Source organism: Phascolarctos cinereus, unplaced genomic scaffold (genome assembly GCF_003287225.1).
Source record: "Phascolarctos cinereus isolate Bilbo 61053 unplaced genomic scaffold, phaCin_HiC Scaffold_5;HRSCAF=322, whole genome shotgun sequence".
NCBI lineage: Eukaryota > Metazoa > Chordata > Mammalia > Diprotodontia > Phascolarctidae > Phascolarctos > Phascolarctos cinereus.
In genome coordinates this window covers 236851939-236873330 of record NW_027555958.1, presented here as the reverse complement: position 1 = coordinate 236873330, position 21392 = coordinate 236851939, and the positions used below count along the sequence as shown (strand labels likewise).

Sequence of the window (21392 nt, the reverse complement as noted above, 5' to 3'; positions counted from 1 at the left end):
TTGTTTAACACAGTGCCTGGCACATAGTAGGCACTTAATATTTATTGACTAACTTAGACACTCACCACAGCTGTTGCCTTGCTGGAAACCCCAAAGTGGAGAGTTCTCAAGGTAGAGAAATTGGTGGTAAGACCTCCTAGATAGAGAAAGGCATTTCCTGAAGTAGTATATTCCTTGGAGAAAGAAGAGGTTTGCCCACACGGTTCTTGAGCAGTATATTCGTTCCTTAGAAAGTGAAGCCAGTAAGTTATTTAGACAATGCAAACCCCAGTGTAAAGAGTAGTTTGTTCAGCAACCTCAAAATGCATTTCCCTTCTGTGGGGAATCCATACTATAGGGTAATACCATGAGTCTTGGAGGGAGTGTATAATGACCCTGTAGGAGGGCTAGGAATCCTCCAGAGATTTGCCACAACAGGAACCTCGAGTTCATTTCCCTTCCAATGGAACTAATGGTCTATTTAAGAGCTTTATGTATCTGTTCATGGATTCTTTTGAGTCCTTTCTTTCTTCTTCATTCTCCATATGATGAAATAAAGGCAGTGGAGATGGTGTCTTGGCACTGAATATCCTAATGTCAAATCTATCATAGAAGTCTCAGACCAGAACCACTGGCAGTCCCTCACTTCATTAGGATCACAGCAACTGAGAACGGGCTGATTTTTGCTACCTTTGAGTACCTGTAAAGTCCAAGGTACTGTTCTGTACCATATGCAACCAAATAGTTATCACGAGGCCCAACATTGCACCTACAATAGGAAGGAATATGGCTTCATCCTGCCTTCTGTGGATTTTAAGGAAGCTATGACATTCTCATTGTTTCTGCAAAAACGCAACTCACCACCTTTTGTAAATTGCATTCCATGTTTCCTTTCAACAAACAAATATTTATTTAAGCACTATAGCCTCTCTAGATTACTTTCTTAGCAAATTGTGTGTTTCTAAATGCAGATTTATTTTCCTAACAAATCATTTGGTTTTCACTTAAGATTTGGTATAAGTTCTTATGCTGTTTTTCTATTAATGAATAATTTATTTTAAGGTGACATCTCTGAATCATAAATATTTCCGAACACACTTAGAGGACGCCCTTTCATTGGGACGACCCTTACTCATTGAGGATATACGTGAAGAGCTGGATCCGGCTTTGGATAATGTATTAGAAAAGAATTTCATTAAAGCAGGAACCACTTTCAAGGTTAGTTCCTAAGAAAGAACAATGGTGACATCTACTTCTCTTTCAGAGTATAGCAATGAAAAAAAAAGCCTTTTCTCTCATATTTGGGTACAGAATACATTTAAAATGTGCATGTTTTAAATTGGTGTTCAGTAGTTCCTATTATTCAAATGGTCATATTACAGGTAAACTTGGAGCCTCACACATAGTAGATATTTGATAAATGTTTGTTGAATTAAAAATTCAAACCTACCAGTTACAGTTAGGTTGTTGTTTTGGGTAGTCTGATTAAGAGGGAGAAAAATGAGTATGTGTTGTTATATAGGGTATTTGAGTAGAGGAAAGACAATGTATTCTGAAATTCCTTTGAAAATTGTGAGCATTTGATGGAGGTATTTAGACTGGAGCTTTTGAAAACATGTTGTGTCATGGTCTTCATGAACTTCCTTCATCACTTCCCCTAGGGAACACTGGAGCTTTGGGGGGTTAAGAGAGGATATGGGTAGAGGGCAGGAGGTGGGGGGAACAGATATATTCTCCTTCTGGGCATATTGAATTCTTTTTTTTTCTTTTAGTTTTATGGTGGCTTTCTTGCCTTCTACTACAACGCTGTTCTCATACAGCAGCGTGATCTAATTTGAATGTGTACACCACCCACCGTAGGTTTCCTAGACAGCTGCCTTTTCAGCTAGGCTGCCACCACATATAGAAGGAATATGTTTCAGGATTGTGTACAGAATCATCAGTATCCAAATACACTTTCAAAATATGAATGTTAATTAGAAAATATGTAATGGTAAGAACTAAAAGGTTGTTTTCATAGGCTCTAATTAAGTACAAAGTTAGATTTCTTCCCTTAAGAGGAATAAATCTAGATTTTATCTACAGAAAGTGATTTGTTTTTTTCCTTTACATTAATGTTTTATTTGAGCATGCTTCTATGTCAGAAGCTATGGAATATTGTTCCAGATCACTGGTGATAATGTGAATTATTCACCAATAAGATGTTGCATTTGTTATTGTTCATGCTATTCTATAACCTTCATGATTTGAGGTTATTTTAACTAAAATGGATATGTCTCTGGGCATCAGTTTCCTTATCTGCAAAATGAGGGCAGTGAACAACCTCTGCCATGAATCCATGCTTGAGTCCTTTAATGTCCAATGGCTTAATTTTAGGTATATCAGTGGTTAAAAAAAGTTCACGGGTTTCCTCATTAAAAAGAAAGGTGTATTTATTCAAGAAAAAATCTACCACGTTGTGGGAATGCTTTTCACGTGCCGAAGGGGGCTGTGGGATTGTCTTCTCTGGAGATCTTTTAAAAATTGGCCGGTTCTCAGTTGCTTTGGATGTGTTGGCTGTGATCCTAATGAAGTGAGGGAGCTACCAGTGGTTCTGGTCTGAGTTTTCTATGATAGATTTGACATTAGGATATTCAGTGCTGAGACACCATTTCATCATTGGAAACAGTAATTCCCATCTGAGGAAACATAGTGTAATGGAAAGCATGCTATACCTAGAAAGAAAATTAACTGAATTCACATCCCAACTCAAATATTTACTGGCTGTGTAACCACTAACAAGTCATTTAACTTTTATAAAAACTTCGTTTTCTCATCTGAAAAATGGAAATAATAATCATTATACTACCTACCTCATAATGTTGTGAAGTGAGTGTTTCAAGTGTAGTTTGAATCAGGAGTGCTTAACCTTTTTCTGTACTGTGGACACTTTTAGTATTCTGGTAAAGCCATTGACCTTTTCATAGCATATTTTTAAATAGATGAAATAAAATACATATGTAACAGTAAGTACTTTGACTCTCTTATTGCCAAAAAGCCAGGTGTGTTATATTTTACTCCTTACCCCAGGGTTCTATAGAACCCTGGTATCCTTAAGGGAGTAAGGGAGTGTCTAAGTTCTCTGCCATTGGCTTAAGCTTCTGATGATGGTGTTCCCTCAGTATATGGGAGTTCCCTATAGCCCAAGTTCCATTTAATTACTAATAGTCAAATCTGCTTTTACAAAAGAATATTTACTTCAAAGGTAAAATAACAAATATACAAACATACTTCTCAAAACATTGAGACTTGGAGCATTTTTCCCTACCCTGTTCCCACAGTCACTACCTTTTACTCTGGATATGAGGAGTGGATTAGGTTCACAGCTTTGCTCATGTTCTCTATAATCTAGTCCCAAGTTCCAAGTCCAAGGACCCCTTGGGCTCATGTCCAAGTTAACCTGGCTACTTGGGGGCTTCCTGATGGGGCTGGCTACACATCCAGCCTGGAATCCTGGCTCCAAGGTCACCATAGATTGGTTCTAGATCTAGTGGGGATTCTACCTCTTGCACCTAGAAGTAAAGGGAGCAAATTAAACAGAACATACAGAAACCCCAGTCCCTGGCCTAAAAAGGGGAAGGGTAACTTCCCCCAAACTCAGTTAGTTTTCATGGTATCAGTGAACCTTCACCCTGTCTGGACATCAGGCAGAGAAGAGCTTTTAAGCCTGTTCTGGCTATGCAGCCAATCGAAAGAGGCTACTCCCCAGTTGTGATAGGAAAACACAGGGTGCCTTCTTCCAGAAGCCTCCCTAGTACCTTCAAATGTCAGGTGATCTAAGGATGCTCTAAAGCTCCTCTTACACATAGGAAGAAAAAAAATCAATTATATTGAAATAAAGAGGTAATTTTAACCATTTAAGTTCATAAACACTCTGGAAGCTATCCACAGATACTATCATACTTGTTTGTCATACCAAAGTATAGCTCTGTCCTCTGATTTGCTTCATTCACTAACAATTTCACTTCAGATTTATTCCCAGGGAAGACTTAAAGAGAGCTTCTGGTTCCTTCTCTTGTCTTCAAGGAGGACTATGCCTAAAACCTCCTGAATTAATAACTGTCCCAATATTAATGACCTCCAGAAATAAAGATTCTGTATAGTCTAGTTTAACAACACTTATGGTTAGTAAATTCTTTCCTGAATTGAATCTAAATCCTTCATGTTCTTATTTGATAAAGGTCAAAGTTGGTGACAAAGAATGTGAAGTCATGGATTCATTTAAACTTTATATTACAACCAAGCTACCAAACCCCGCATTCACACCTGAGATTAATGCTAAAACATCAGTCATTGATTTTACCGTTACAATGAAAGGACTCGAGAATCAGTTACTGAGAAGAGTGATTCTTACAGAGAAACAGGTAATCAATCTCTTGTTAAAAACATCCGCTTGTAATCAAATGGATGTATTTGGAAGAAAATACACTGAAAAGCTAAATATATAGAAAAGCAAAAAGTATTTTAAGTCAAACCTTATTGCCTACTGTCATTTAGAAATATTTCTCTTCCAATCTCTATATCAGCTAAACAGACTTTCCATTTACCTCTGCTACTTTCTTCTGCATAACACCCTCCCACTGTTTGTATAGGTTGGCTCCAGTGCCTGGGACATCCTTATTCAGATGAATTCCTCCATGGCATCTAGTACCTTCACCATAACAGGATCCTTGGGGAAAAATTTGCTTTTGAATTGGTCTTATAGCCATCTTTGTAGGTTCCATTTCCATTTTTTCATGTAGGATACATAATAGTACATGTATCTAATGATACAGGTATGTCTGCCCCTTAGTTTAAATAAATGGAATTTAGGTCAGACCTGGAAACCTTTTTCATCTCAAGTGTCACTGACCCACAAGGAAAAAAAACAGTTGAAGACTACAATGAAGTAAAAATCAAATTCATAGAAGCAGGATTAAATTCTTTTTGTTTTTTTAGAATCAGTAGAGGAAGGGGAAGGGAAAAGAAAAAGAAGAAAGAAAGGGAGATAAAGGAGAAAGGAGGAGGGAGGCGGAATAAATAATCACATAAAGGAAAAGAAAGATGTAAAGAGTTTTGAACTATAGAGAGGTAAAAGAGACAGGTAACAAGCAGAAAGACAGAAGAAGAGGATCAGTAAATTTTTAAATGGTCAACAGGTTGGTTTAAAAAAAAAAAGAACTTCACTAGTTTTAGGAGCTGGTTAGCTCTCTTGGAGGTAGGAGTCTGAAAAGTGGGTGCCATAAGAGAAAGAACACTGGACCGGAGTCCAAACAGGATCCAAAGGCCCAAGTCCTTGTTCCCACTCTGCTCCTCACTGGTTGTATGACACAGGCAAAGCAGTGCACCTTGGTTTCCTTATCCATGAGATGATAGGAGTAGATTAGAATGTTGATACGTTATATTCAAGCTCTAAAATTGTATGATTTTGCATCAGGACATTCTACAAAATATAATATGAAAACTTCATATTGATTAATAAAAGCCTGTCTTGTTTACTGGCCATATTTTAACTGCTAAAAATGGGAGAAAACCTGCTCAATGAATTAGAAAGTAACATTAAAAACAAGAATGAAGGGAATAATTCTAGTTTGCAATTTATATCCTCAGCCTTGCATCTCAGAGACTTAGCTCAATTAAAAAAAAAAAACAAATTTAACATCAGCATCACTTACATGAGACGCACCATAGTGTAATAGAAAGAGAGCTGACCTTGGCATCAGAAAGACCTGGGTTCAAATTCTGTGTCACACATCCTAGCTGTGTGACCCTGGCCTGGGCTCTTGCCCTAGTGACCCTAGTGCTGTAGGCTACCCAGTGCTCTAAACTGTAAGTTGTAGAAATATGCTTTTCTACACTGGGAGAAGAAGGTCCTCCCTGGGAGTTCTCTACATCAGTGAAATCACAGGTCCATACTGTATCCCATGGTTTCACTGACATCATAAAAGAATGTAGGACTTATCACTGACTCAGGAAAAAACAAAGGATAAAAATTATTTATGATCTGGGTCAGCCCTGTCATGGGAAAATAAAGTCAAAACTACTAGGTAGCCCCAGACTAAATATTGTAAATTATATAGGCATCATCTCTGATCTTCTGATCTTCATCACTAAATACGTATTGTGCATCAGCTTTATTTATAGTGTTCTGCTAGACACTGCAGAACAACATATGGCACAGTGTAATGGGGGAAAAAGCCCAAACACTTAACTAGGAGTAAGACCTTGATTTTAGTCTCAGCTCTGCCACTAAATAGCTGTAACTTTGAGCAAGTTACAGCCACTCTGGGCTTCGTCTATTAAATGAGGAAGTTAATGAGGCTCCCTCCAGCTCTAAGATTCTTGGATGTGTGATGCTTTTTTCTCACCCTGCTTTTCATTCTTGGATTTTGAGCTCCATTATGTTAGCATTGACCTTTGAGATTCTAATTATCTAATTAACTATAACTCTTCAATGGCTCTTTATCCTCAAATCTTCTAAGACTCCATTCTAAGGGGGAGATAGCAGGTCACCCGAGGGCAAGTTATTCTCTGAGCTGAATAGGCGTGAGATGGAGCAGAAACGTCACAAGTTCCCCACTGTGGTTTAAAATTTACAAGATCGACAAAATAATGAGCTAATTCATTTTATATTTCCTGAAGCTTCGAAATTAGAGTTGTTCAGGGATTTCTGGAGCCACAGCCCCTCATTCCTTGTAGCATTTCTTGTGTTCATCCCTTTGTACTCCCTCTCTCTGCTACAGTCTTAATCTAAATAACCATATACAATAGAAAGAGCATCAGAGCAGGAGTCATAGATTCAGAGATTTAGAGCCAGAAAGGGCCTCCAAAGCTGTGGAGTCCAGTGCTCCCCTCTTCTTACAGATGTGCAAACCAAGGCGCAGGGAGGTTAAGTGACTTGTCCAAGGTCATAAAGCCAGTAAGCATCAGATCTGGGATCTTCCTGACTTCACTATGCCTCATTTCTTCTCAGTCAGGTCCAGGTCTAGGCCTGGGTCTACCACTTAGTACTTGGGTGACTTTGAACAAGTTACTTGCTGTATCTTTAGCTCAAGTCCTTCATCTGTAAAATGAGTGGGCTATGCCAAATGATCATCTCCATAGTCTGGTTCCTTCCTGCTCTAAACTCCTGTGATTCTGTGATACATCTAGACTATTAAAAGTCTTCGTGCTGACCTCCTCACATCCAGCCTCTCCCCTCTCCAGTCTGTTCTATAAAGAGAAGCAAATATCATCTGCCTTAGGTCCCATTCGATCATTTCCCTGTCCTGCTGAGAAATCTATAGTGGTTTTAATCACTTCCCCAGTTTGGGATTCAGTGACCCCCCTTTATCTGACTATCTTAATTTTTCATAATTAATTTGAACTCCTTACATCAATGAAGCAAACATTACATCCCCTAAATAAGATTTATCTGCTTCCTCTTCTGTATCTTTTCATGTTGTTTCACTCCCTAACATTCTCCTCTCAAAATACATCCTTCTACTCTTTTAAAAAAATTCTGCCTAGAAGTCCTTTCCCATGAAAACTTCTTTGACTAAGTTTCTCTGACTTTAGTTCCATTCCCTCTGACAGCCTTGTGAGCCTTTCAGTGTAAATAGTTCTATCCAGTTGTATTAATCTATTATTGAATCTGCATTTTCCCAAACATGATGTTATATTTGTGTCTATATTTGCTTTGCTTCTGTATTCTGTTGTGAGCTTCAGGAAGGAAGGCACTAAGTTTTCTATTTTTTTGTGTTATCTTCATAGTATATGTCACAGGGCTCTTTATATAGTACCAAGATTCTCAGTGAAATCATTGGCCAACTGAATGGATGACTGAATGAATCAAGGGTTAATCTGGGAAGGCTTTATGACAGGTTATGTTATGTAGCATTATTTAAGAGAATCTGAATCTAATAAGTGGGTGCTCATTTAAAGAGAACAGGAAAGAAGCCCATTGAAGTACACAAATGAAATAAAGTCTAGACAAAACAACATGTGAGACGTGATTTGTAGTTGTACTAGACAGAAGCCCAGAACGGATCAGGGCAAAGTTGAAGGTCAAAAGCCTCCTATTTGGCACCTTAGGCTCCTCACATCCAGAGAAACTTATGCCCAGGGTTAACCTTTGCCTAGGGACAAGGCAGCTCTGTGTGTGTGGGTAGAAGGCCTAAGTGAGCAAGGTCAAGGAAGGAAAAACCTGTGAGAAATGAATAGAGGCCCCTCAGCAAGAAAACCAGCTCAAGAAAGCTAGGGAAAACATTTGTCATACTTGACTCATACATCTCAGTGGGCACACAATGTCAAGCATTAGATGTGGGCAGTTCAGACGGATAAGGAGATAGATAGATTTGTTGATTATATTAATCATTCCTGCATTTATGAAACATACTTTAGTACATTTGGGTATTTGAAAATGTTGGTTGATGATAAGCATTAATAAGTCGGATTTACTATAAAATTAATGCAGCTTTTTTACAACTGTCCCACTTTTTGATGGTTAAAAATAGGAACTGGAGTCAGAGAGAATTAAACTTATGGAAGATGTTACTTTTAATAAGAGGAAGATGAAAGAACTAGAAGATAACCTGCTGTATAAACTAAGTGCAACAAAAGGTATTATCTTGTAATGGATTCAAAATAAACATTTCTTGTAAGATCTTTTCTCTACCCATGAAATGGTAACATTAAGGTTCTGGCCACTGAGGGTGCTGGAGAAGGGGCAATAAAACACACCTCCTTCCTAACAACAGACAGGTGAGGGTCTTATTAGAGGCAACTGGTGGCACAATGGATAGAGTGCCAGGTGCGGAGTCAGGAAGACCTGAGTTCCAGTCCAGCCTTAAACCCTGCCTAGCTGTGTGATCCTGGGCAAGTCACTCAATCTCTATTTGCCTCAGTTGTAAAATACGGATAAAAATAACACTTGTTTTGCAGGATTGTTGTGAAGCTCAAATGAGATGGTATTTGTAAATGCCCTTACCACAGTGCCTGGCACAGAGTAAGAATTATAATGTAAGTGTTTGTTCTCTTCCTACTAGGACAGACTGCTGTATACATTGTCAGATAGAGTCTCCGCATCACATATTTTTGCTTAATTGTTTTTCTTTGCCACAATGGCCTTTTTTTTTTAATCTGGAGATGAAGTGGGAAATGCATGATGTAAAAGCAAAAGATATCAATAAAACTTTTTTGAATAACAAAAATGAAAGAAAGGCTCAAGTTATATCTTTGCAGTGATAAGAAAAGCAGTTTCCATCTCAACATTGATAAGTGATGCTATGTAGGATCTTTTTAAATGAACAGAAATTAGACACTTGCAAGTAACACTTTTCTTGATTGAATTGTCATCTCCATCTCAGAGAAATAAGGAACCCAATGAATCTAGGTGTAAGGGGTGAGCCCATGAAGCATATTCTTTGGCTTTTTATACTCCTTCCGCTTCATAATCCTCTTAGTGGTGATACAGGTATCCTCCAAGAATTGCTAGAGTTGCAACAGTCATCTTATGCTGGCATTCCAGCAGCAAAATTGAGACACCCTAAAAGTCCTGAACTCAGTAGGTGGCCACCAAATTGTAAAAGTCCATCTTTTGGGATTGCTATTCAGTCACAAGCAGGGACTTGAATTCCCATCTTAACATGGTCCCCAGTGAGGAGATACATAAGAACCCACTGGGACCTCTGGTCAGGCATGGCCTTGAGCAAGGTGCCAAAGTCCTATCTATCTCCCATATAGTTAACATACATGCACCATGGTATCACCCCTCCCACATAGGTAATTAATAATTATCTAACTTGATTTCCCAAGAGAAACTAATCTGTCTACTTTCAATCTACAACTGTTACAAGAAGATTACACTGTGATTCTGAAAAAAAAAAAACCCCAACAGTACTGAGTTTATTTTATAATTATTTTGTCATTTATATCTGATTTTCTAGGGTATTCTCTTCAGCCTCCCTATGTTTCTGCATAGAACTTTATATGCATACATTTTACTGATAGGAGTAATTTTCTGCCACCATAAATTTGGGAACAGGCATGGAAGGAATCTCTTTTCCTCTTATGGCATTTGATAGTGCACTGTCTTCCCAAGTTCAAATCTAAATGTTCGTTCTTGTCTACCACAAAAATCAGTCCCAAGCTGGTTCATGACTTTTTTTTAACTTCTTGTTATCATGATTGATCTTTATTGAGCACTTATTAGCATAATGTACCTTGAGAGACTTTATCTCACTGAAAGAGTTAAAACAAACAGGCTTGTTATCTAGATGATTCTTACCATCAAAGGCATACCATAACCATGCTGACAAGGACATTAGGATATGTTTAAAAATGCATAAATAAGAAAAATATGTATAATACTTACAAAGGAGTATGTGTAGTTGGTAGAATTATGAGTGAAGAGCATTTGCATAATTAGGAAAAAATGATTCCTCTACCCTTCCTATGCTACCCTCTAGACAGTAATAAGAAGAGAAAAGCTGTGAAATAGAGGAAGTTGAGAGAAGGTTTGGAAGAAAGCTACTAGAGTGTCCATTCCAATAAACCAGTGATGACCTTAGGAACATTTCAGGTGCCTAATGTACACTAACATTTATATAAAGCAGCCCACCAAGTCCCCTAGCTTTAACCACAAAAGCTAAATCTGATGCTTACCACTTCGGTACTTTTATTATGAATATCAAATTTCAAAATTAGTAGAAAAGACATTTCCCTCAATTCTTTGATTAATTCCAGTGGGTTTTTGTGAAATACCCAAATTTCAAATGATCTTATCACACACAGTCCAATGGAGCACATTTCTTAAATTGATAAGGATTGTGGTGATGGATTCTGTCTAAACGTTGGGACAACTACAGCGCAAACGTGATAGAAAGCAGGCTATCTCTCATTAAGGCCATTTCTTTTTGTCATCTTATATTTTTTCCTGTTTGACTCTTAGGTTCTTTGGTGGACGATGAATCTCTCATTGGTGTTCTCCGGACAACCAAGCAAACAGCTGCTGAAGTAAGTGAAAAGCTGCATGTGGCAGCAGAAACGGAGATCAAGATAAATAATGCTCAGGAAGAGTTTCGACCGGCTGCTACACGAGGAAGCATTCTCTACTTTCTTATCACGGAAATGAGTATGGTCAATATCATGTACCAGACATCCTTGGCACAATTCTTGAAATTATTTGATCAATCCATGGCCAGGTTGGAATTTGATTATTATTTTTCCTACTCAGAAGCAATGACTTAAAACTGATTTATAGATAGATAGATAGATTCACTCTTTTATAAATTGCTTTTTGTTTCTTTAATTTTTAATGTGATTTTTAGGTCTGAGAAGTCTCCCTTGCCTCAGAAGAGAATTGTAAATATTATTGAGTTTCTGACTCATGAAGTTTTTGTGTACTCAGTCAGAGGCCTATATGAAAACCACAAATTCCTTTTTGCCCTCCTTATGACCTTAAAGATTGATCTTCAAAGAGGAACAGTTAAACATAAAGAATTTCAGGCCCTTATTAAAGGTAAATTTTTCAGAATTAAAATGTATTATCTACAGGAAATCATTCTTGGTCTCTTTTTAGCATACCATAACTCCATTTTCTAAACAGCATAAAAGTATAGTGAATTTGTATTCACATGCAATTAAAGAAGATTTTTCTACTGATTATTTAATAATAACTGACATTTATACAACAATCTTCATATATGTCCTTTGAATCTCAAAAAGATCCAGTGATATAAATAGAACAGATGACATTATTCCCATTTTATTGCTAAAGAAAGTGAAACCTATCATTAAGTACCTTGCCTAAGACCATACAATTAGTAAGTGTCAGAGATTGGAACCTCAGTCATTTCTAACTCCAAGTTTCCAATACACCATACTCCCTGATATACACATGTGAAAGATTTGTTTTACATTCTTTTGTACTAGCTAGAGAACAAAATCTCTTTCTATCTGATGTATTATAAACTACCGTGATAGTTCTTTGTCACTGTTGCATAAATCTGAACTGTGAGCTACATGTTACCTATATCAACCAGCTTTGGTAATAGCTAGCCATCTATTTGCCTAGGGTAAGGAACAATTTTTGCCAACAAATAGAAAAAGAATGTCAATGTCAGTAATTATGTTTTAAGCATCATTTCATTGGGAATGGGTGGGTTGGTGAAATATATGTATATATCTATATGTATATGTATATGCCATTATTTTCAAGACTCTGATATAATAATCTCTCAATATCATAGAATATTAGAGCTGGAAGGGACTTCAAAGGTCATCTTATCTAATACATACATACATACCTAACCAAGATTCCTATCTATAACTCTCCCAACAAGTGGGAAGTCATTCAGCTTTTGCTTGCATATTTCTAAGGAGGGGCAACTCACTACCTACTGAATCAGTCCATTCCACTTTCAGATAGCTCTGTTAGGAAGTTTTTCCTTTCATTGAGCCAAAATCTATCTCTCTGCAATTTCTACCCATTGCTCCTATGTCTTTCCCTCCAGGGCCAAGTGGAACAAGTCTAATTTCCTCTTCTATAGGACAAACCTTCGAATACTAGAAAACAGCTATCATTTCCCCATACATATACACCAAGTCTTCTATTTACCAGGCTAAATATCCCAATTCCTTCAATTACTCTTTATGTTATGAACTCAAAGCCTCCCCTTCACTGAGGTATAAAGTTCAGACTAGGCTTTGTCTGTTGTTTCTCAAACTGAGAGCTTAAGAGTTCTAAGAGAAATGTGGACACTGAAACTACAGAATCTCAAAAAGATTTTGTAGTGACAGTAAAAAAGCAATATAAAACTGGAGGCTATAGATAGATGTATTTTTGTATATATGTGTATATCATACATACATGCATTATATATATGTGTGTGTATATATATGTGTGTGTGTGTGTGTGTGTGTGTGTGTGTGTGTGTATATATATATTTATAGTCAGTGTGTAATAAATGAAATGTACTCATACTCCTGATACTTAAGTCCAGGGCCAAGAGGTCATTAAACTAGATTGTCTCTTTTTAATTTTTTTTTTGATGGGGAGGTTGATGGGATGTTAATAGTATTTCATGAGCCCTACAATGTGTTTGAAAAGGTGGGAGGAAAAATTTTAGAAACTTTTTCTTGTGAATTAAAACGTGAAGATGGAATTTTATGATGTAACACCTCAAATAGCAAGTATATGGTATAATAAAAATTTGAAATTATTGTTATATACCCATATACATACCTTTAAAAATTCTACCTTACCCTCCCCTCAGAAAAAATTAGTATTACAGTTGGGTAGAGATGATTGAATGTATCTAGAATTGCCTACTTCATTTTGATCAAACTCTATAAGTCAGTTTCAGACCAGTGGTAAATCTTGCCACTAACTGTCAGACTTTATAGACACATTCTCTGCAAATAGAAGATTCTTATATTTCAGGAGATGCCAAGAGTTGAAATTATGCTAAACCCTTTTGCTCTCCTTGCAGTTCTTAAAAATGTGTGTGTGATCTACTATTATTAGCAACTAAAATGCCCTCTGTACCAGATCAAGAGTGAAATTTAAATTATTCTTTAGAGAAAAGACGTAAGATTAAGTACCCAGGGCTGATAGAAATCAGTCCCTCAGATCCCAAATGACCCACAACATAGGGTGGAGGTCCCCTCTTCTTACCATGGTTCAATTCTAGAAGAACATGACTCCAAGGAAAGGGTATCAGTTTGTTTGTTTGTTTTTCATGTAACTCTCTACTTCATTATGTCCCTACCTAGGGAATACAGGAGGAAATCAATAGGGTCTTTTCTGGAAAGGTATCCAATGTAAAAGGTAGATCAGATATAGGACAGATCTTGAAATTTACCCATGTCTAGGTAGGCACTTTTAGGCTTACCTGGACAAATCTAAGCTTTCATTTGTAATATTATAATGTACCAGAGAAAGGCCATAAGGTGTGGAGCTAGATAGACCTTAGAAATCATCTCATCCAAACCTCCTTCCCCACCCTCCATACTTTTTACAGATTTGGAAACATAGGTCTGTAGGTTAAGTGAGTGGAAAGCAGAGGCAGGATTTGAACTCATGTTCTCTTGAGTCCAAATCCAGGATTCTTTCCACTATGCTATATGCAGCGAAGTCTCCTTGACTAAATTAAGTGTGTTTACAACATAAATAAGCCCATGAAATTTAGATATCAATATAACTTGAGGGTGTAAAGGCTTATTTTGATAGACAATGATTAGTTATTTTTAATTTTGTTTAAGAGAAGAACTATGCAATATGAATCATGCTTTTACAATACTTTTTTTTAGGAGGAGCAGCCCTGGATCTCAAAGCCTGTCCTCCCAAACCCTTTAGATGGATTCTTGATATGACTTGGCTAAATCTTGTGGAACTGAGCAAATTACCACAATTTGCAGAAATTATGAATCAGGTAGGGGACTAGCTGATTAAAATGCAGCTTTATAAACAGAAATAAACATAGAAAATTTCATTTGAGTTTCATTATTTGAGTCTAGCCTTTAAATTGCATTCTTTTATTGCATTTATACTGGATTAGCAATCCCTGGGTGTTATCACAGAAGGTGATCTATCAGAGGTAGAAGGATCTCAGTGGCCACCCAGGCCACCCAGTTCCTGAACGAGAATTCCCTCCACAATATTCCCAACAATAATTATTAAGCCTTTGCTTCTAGACTTCCAATAAAGGGAAACCCACTGCTTTGCAAGGTAGCCCATCAAATTTGGCATCATTGGTAACTGCTGCCAGCAAGCCACTTGCAATATATTTGGCAAATTTATCTATATTCCCAGTTCTGTAAAGTTGTCTGGGGAGCTTGGAAGATTCAATCATTGTTCTTTCTTTCTTTCTTTTTTCAATCATTGATCTTTCAAGGGCTTTTCCTCAGTGCCTTCCACTAAAGAGTCTCAACAAAGTCAAAACAGTTCAGTTCTTACTGGCCTCCTGTGGACACCATAGAAATAATTCTAGCAGTCCATTCATCACAGTTCTTAGACAATCTCACAATGAAAAGTCTTTTGTGAAAGCCCAGGCCTCCCATAGCTGGTGGTCCTGGTGATTACAATCATTCTAAAATACAAAGTTATACAAATTTATTAAGTAAACGACTTTTTGCACAGTTCTTACAGGTTAACAATTGGCTAGTACTTCTAAAGGCCTATTGCAATCCAAACAATTAGGAAAAAGAAAATGAAAAAAAAAAGGAAATGAAAATAAAACAAACTGGCAAAATTGGAAAAAAAAAAAAAAAAGGAAAGGAAAGAACAAATGAATTTCCCATCTCAAAGTAAAAATCTAGTCCCAAAAGAGTTTCCAGAGTAAGTGGAGCTCTCCTAGCAGCCATTAGGGATCTGTTACCCTTAGGGGAGAAACCAAACTGGCCTTAGGAAAAATTCTTCCCCATAGGTTCATTTCTTCAGCACAAGTGGCAGCTCCTACATTTTCCCAGTGGAGCCCTTGTCAGTGCATAAGACAATTCAAATGGAAATTCAGACAAAATCTGAAGATACCTACAACATATAAGAGTACCCCAAATGAAGGCCCAAACTTACCCAGTGATAGGAAAAGCAAAATTAGCACAAAAAGAAAGCAAACTTAGTTGAGCCATGAACTCATGGCTCCCAAAAAAGGGATTAAGTACCTAAGCTAGAAATCACCCCTTCAGATCCCAGACATGTCCCCAGCCATATAAACCCACATTCCAGAGAAGAGATTCCCTCTTTCCACCACAGTTCAGCTCTAAGAGGACCTGACTCCAAGGAAAGGGTATCTGTTTGTTTCTTTGTTTTTATCACATACTGTGTTCTTCGTTATGTCCCTACTGTAAGGATACAAGAGGAAATCAACAAGGTCCTTGGTAAAAAGGTACTCAATGTACAAGGCTGATCAAGTATAGCACAGTAGTTTATTTCTTCTGCTATGTGCTCTTTAAACATAAAAGTTTCTTAAGTGTGAATTGACAAATACTTAAAGAGTGTCCCAGTAACTCATAACTCCTCTTATATTTTCCCAGAAAATTGATACTTAAAACATTCAACATTGGGGTACTGCTGAACAGGTACTTCAGTGACACTATGGATCTATATTGTCCAAAGAATTTATTTAAGGTTCATATCATCTGCAAAACAGGGCATGACTGAAGTGTGTCCTTCTTGTGCAAGTTGTCTTCTCCTCCAAGAATTTGTTATAGAGAGCACCCCTTACTTACTGGACAACTAGCAGCCAGGCCCAGGAGCTCCTAAACTCACAAGATTTCCCCCAAGGCCAAAACTAGCCATCTCAGAAATGCTGTTGGGTCATTTGTGTTCAGGAAAAGAAACAAAAAGCCAAGAGGTAGCCAGAGGCTCAAGGCCTAGTCTTAGGCTCATCTAGGACATGATATCATAGTGGTCACAATTATCGTGGGGTAAGATGAGAGGAACTTGATCCTCTGATCCATCATAGGTGTGTAAGGGGAAGCTCAAAGTATCAACATGCTCAACAGACAGGAAGAGAAAGCAATAGCAGAAGTCAATTCTCCTTTTAAACCTACTGAATGGATAGTTCTTTTTGTTCATTGGTCAGTCCCCTTTGATGTGGCCCATTTTTGTCATTCAAGGAAGCTATGTGGCACAATGGATAGAGGGTCAGGCCTAGAGTCAGGAAGACCTGAGTTCAAATACAGCCTTAGACACTTACTAGCTGTGTAACTCTGGGCAAGTCACTTAACCTTGTTTGCCTCAGTTTCCTCATCTGTAAGGTAAATTTTGATGGCTGAAAGCTTCCTTAGTTAACTTTCTCTCTCAAAGACCAAGCTTTAAATCCAATTCATTTTGGAGCTCATAGATTGGACAACAATTGGTCCCTGCCCAAGCACCACTTAATGGTGATTTTTTTGGGCCCTCCTGACTCAGAGTGAATGTAAATAGTAACTTTCTCTTTTGGCCAGCAACACTGAGGGTTTTCCCCAACCAGTTTAATTTTTTTTTTTTTGCATTAAAGGGGCTATCCCTTGACTCACTTCTTAAATTGGCCTATTCACTGAGTGGGCATTGCCTCATTCAAAGTAAAAACCTTTTTAGGTCTTTTTAACCTTTTAAGATCTTTTTAGACCATAGCTTTAAAGGGTCAAAGCCTCTCACTGCATCCTGGGCCATCTCCAGCCATCCTGATGAATATCTGGCCACTGGACCCAGATGGTTCTGGAGGAGAAAGTGAGGCTGGTGACCTTGCATAGCCCTCCCTTCACTTAAATCAAAGTCGATTGTGAGTCATGTCATCATCTCCCCATTGTCATGGTCCTCTTTGAGAACAAAGGACAATCACAGCAACATCTGTAAAATAAGCTGAAAAAGGAAAGGGCAAACCACTGCAGTATCTTTGCCAGAAAAACCCCATCATCAAGACTCAAACACTACTGAAACAACTGAAAAAAAAATTTTTTTTATCACAGGTACTAACTAGAAACCTGCGTTCACTTCTTCAGTGAGAGGCCAGGGTGTATATATGTCATCAAAAGTAGGAGCCAGGGAAGTACCCCAGTCAAGCAGGTTTAGCAGGCTCCTCTGATTCCCCACCCTGACATGAATGTTTTTAGTGCTTATTTCATACTAAGTGAAGTAAGAAAGTGTCCTATTTTTTAAATTTTCTTCTCACCTATTAATCATTTTCCTTCTCATGGTGAAGATGGGGCACCTTCATTGCCTACTTTTCTTCCTTTGTTTGAACATGCTCATCTGGTTGTTTTTGATTAAGCAAAGTTGATTAAACTATCACTGGAAGATAATTGTACAACTCAGAAAAAAGATGGTTGTAACTATGTGTTGTCACTGTTGGCATGTCAGTGAGTAGCAGGGTGTGTGTGATTTCGTTAAGTGTCAGGGCCTGATAATTAGCTCTGTCTTCTGCAGTTGGTGCTGACTGACAAATAAGGCAATGAAGCAAAGTTGGAGCTGGCATTGATCTCATGATAAAATTGCCATCTTTCCACAGCAAATAATAGCGTTTCTTTTTCTTTTTAATGACAGTTATTCATATTCATTTCAAGCTGATTAAGAACGCATTTATCTGTCCATTTATGGTTGGTTGGAGTGGGGCACTTAATGAGGGTAAGGGTCATAAGTTCTACTCTTGCATACATGATTTAATTTTGCTCTTGTCTGTGGCTATAGCCTGCACCTCCCACCACATCTGGCAAACGTGGGCCCTGGGTCATGGAGACTTGGGGGGAGAGTGTGGCTAGATAGCACCAGTCCTGGAGAAATAACCTATTGGCAGCAGATCATCCTCATATATAGACAGCGTATTATTAAATTGACCTTTGCCATTAGATTTTAAGTTCCTTGAGAAAGGAGATATTTGTCTGATCTCCTTGTTCTAAATCTCTTTTTAGTGTACAATACTCTGTACATTAAGCTTGGTCATAATTAGCTTGTGCTTTGCTATAAGGAAATTTGGTAGCTACATGATGACTTTAGCTTTCTTCTGATGGAATAGTTGTCTCTGGGCTACTATCTATTTTAATTAGCTTGTTTGTCATTTTATTCATATGTGTACATCTAGATTGTTTTATGCTGGTATTTTAGTTTGCCCTGCCTTCCTGTTAGCTCGATAGCTTCATTGTCGATGGTCATCCATGATTATCTTGCTGGTGCTACTACTTGCCTACTGCTACACACAGGATTCAGGAGATCTGGGCACCAACCAATCATTTTTGCTGCTAGCCCCACGCATTTAATATGTAGTAGGTGCTTAATAAATGTTTATTGACTGATTAATGCATTACTTGAGGCAAGTCACTTTATCTCTTAGAGCTTCTTTTCCTAAATTGTAAAGGCACTAGGGAGGAAGTTAGATGATTTCTAAGGTCCCTTCCTGCTCCAAAAATATTATAATCTAATTCCTTATAAAGGAAAGGAGGAAGGAAGGATAAATTTATTAAGCATTTGCTATGTGCCAGTTACTATATGAATTACTAGAGATACAAATACAGGCAAAAATCACACTGCCTGTCCTCAAGGAGCTTATATTTATAAGTGAGAGGCTTAAAGGAAAGAAGGGGAGTTAAGGAAGTCTCCTCTGTGTTTTTCAATGCCTTCAATTTTCTACTGTAGAGAATTTGGGCTGTTTTTTAATTGTGGGAACACCTTAAAATAGTTTATGGTGTCTGCCCTGTGATAAGCCTCAACTGCAGGAGCAGATATTGGCAAATAAAATGTTGCTAATCAATCATTAGAGCAAAGAATCTTTTAACTGTTGCAGCTCTGAAAACATGGGCTCTAGTTTCCCTCTCTATCCATATCATCATCATTACCTTTTTTTTCCCCTTTCACTAATGTTGGAAGATTTTTACATTTGCAAACATTCCCAGATATTTTTTCAATATTTTACACTAAAGGCATATGTGTTTCATGACAAGATGTAATCTTTGTCCATGTATGGAAAAATATAAGTACTACTCCGGCAACTGGCAAGTTACCTTTGCAGAGGCTCATCGATCCTCCTGTTGCTCCTGTCTCTCATAAATAGTGCTTTCTGATATTTGATTCAATTTAATATTCACATATAAAAATATTCTCTGAGGTGTACTTGTGTACCTACACTTATTACTTTTTGGCATCTATTTCAAAGGTACACTTATGTTGTCATGAAGCCATAATAAATTATTTTGTACTCTTTAACTCTAGGTCAAAGGATAAATAATTAAATTTATTCATAGGCAAGATTTAATAGAGCCACTAAACTGCCTGGATGGCACAGTCTAGTTGTGCCCACCATCAGTGCCAAAGTCATGACCTCCTTAAGTCATAAGACCTCCTTCTACTAAATTCATTCTAGAAGAATGAATTTGGAGTGTAATGATTTTATTCTCCTACTCAGGGTTGTATAAATGCCCTCTGAACAAAAACCAAGTAACTCAAACCCTCTATATAATGTGTAAATGTGTTTTAAAAACCCAGTGCCTTCTCTTGGGCATGCATAAAAGGGCCCTATATGGCAAAACCTCTTTTTAGCTCTTGGAATCCATAGTAACATTTGTTGATCTGGTTTTGACAAACATTCTCTATGACACATCATTCTTTTAACAAATTTTCTCTTTCCTGTCCATACATCATCATATTCTATAATGGCTGAGTGCCATTTGTGCTCTATGAAGGCAGAGAGGCAGGGTAACGGATCTAAGCAAATGTGTATATGTATAGACTCTTTCTTCCTGTGATCAAATATAATTTAACTTCAACTTCTCTTATCCTTCCTCCACTTCAAACATACCAACTACCTCCCCTTCCCCAGCAAAAACTGTCCTGAAATTCCCATTTTGTCCACAAAAACCCAACATTGAAAGATAAAAAGCCAGGAGCCAGGAGAAAAGGCAAAGGTATACAGTGTAAGGTGTGCGTGATTCCTCATCCTGTCTCTTATGGGTCAAAGGACTTCTTTTCACTTGTTCACTCCCTTCAGAGGATCTAGATGAGTTCTGTTTCATCTCCACCTTCTTCAGACTGGGACAGAAGCTCTGGCACTATAGTGATAACAAATGCCATATGTCAAAGTATCCCCCAGACACACACACACACGCACGCACACGCACACACATACACACCTTTCAACAATTCAGAGAGTCTCTGGAGTTAGATTTAAAGCAAAGGCTGAAAGGCTACCTGTCAAATATATTGTAGAGGAAATTATTTTTCAGGTATACATTGGGCTAGATACCATCTGATACCCCTTACAATTTTGAAATTCTGTGATTCTTTAATTAAATATCATTTGCAGGCACAAACTGATTATTTAGAAATAACTAAATACAGAGAACCTGAACTTGAGACAAATGTTCCATAGTTCATACAATGTTATTTCTTTTTCTCTTTTCTTTTTCATTTTTTAACCAAACCAATGGTTTCATCAGTGTGGGAGAACTATTGATGTGGAAACTCCTTCTGCCCATGCAGATCTTCGTCACTAAGCTTGTAACTGAGTCTCAGAGAGCTGCTTTTGAGGCACATGGGGTCATAAAGCCAGGACACTAGAACTCAGAAGACTTGCTCTTTAGACACTCCTCTCATCCGTTTTTAGGATACTCTTAAATTTTTAAGTTTTACTTAAAGATAACTAGAAAACTGAAAAAAAGGAAACACTGAAAAACATTATTTGACATTAGCAAAATATGTTTTTTTTCAGTCAGTGAACAATTATTTAATGAGTACTACTATTTTTGTACAGTTTTTCAATGTAAGTAGGAGATAAAAAAAGGAGTAAAGCAATCAAGAAGATTAAAGTTAAAATCTAGTTAAGGAGATTAAATATATAAAAGCTGAAATCATCTTCACTGAAAAGGATGCTTCTCTACAATTCTCCAATATTAACTTCTACTTGAGTTTATACACAGTTTATGTGTACCTTACTGTTATATTA

At 37.5% G+C, this 21392-nt stretch overlaps 1 protein-coding gene across 1 annotated transcript in view; it reads left to right on the top strand.

The window, feature by feature from the left end:
* DNAH8 (dynein axonemal heavy chain 8) overlaps positions 1-21392 on the top strand; it is a 419266-nt gene that overhangs the window by 314068 nt on the left and 83806 nt on the right. The window contains 6 exon segments of the mRNA XM_078155390.1: positions 1042-1197; positions 4200-4382; positions 8493-8598; positions 10928-11180; positions 11307-11497; positions 14290-14411. Of these exon segments, the coding sequence (XP_078011516.1) occupies positions 1042-1197; positions 4200-4382; positions 8493-8598; positions 10928-11180; positions 11307-11497; positions 14290-14411 (1011 nt within the window).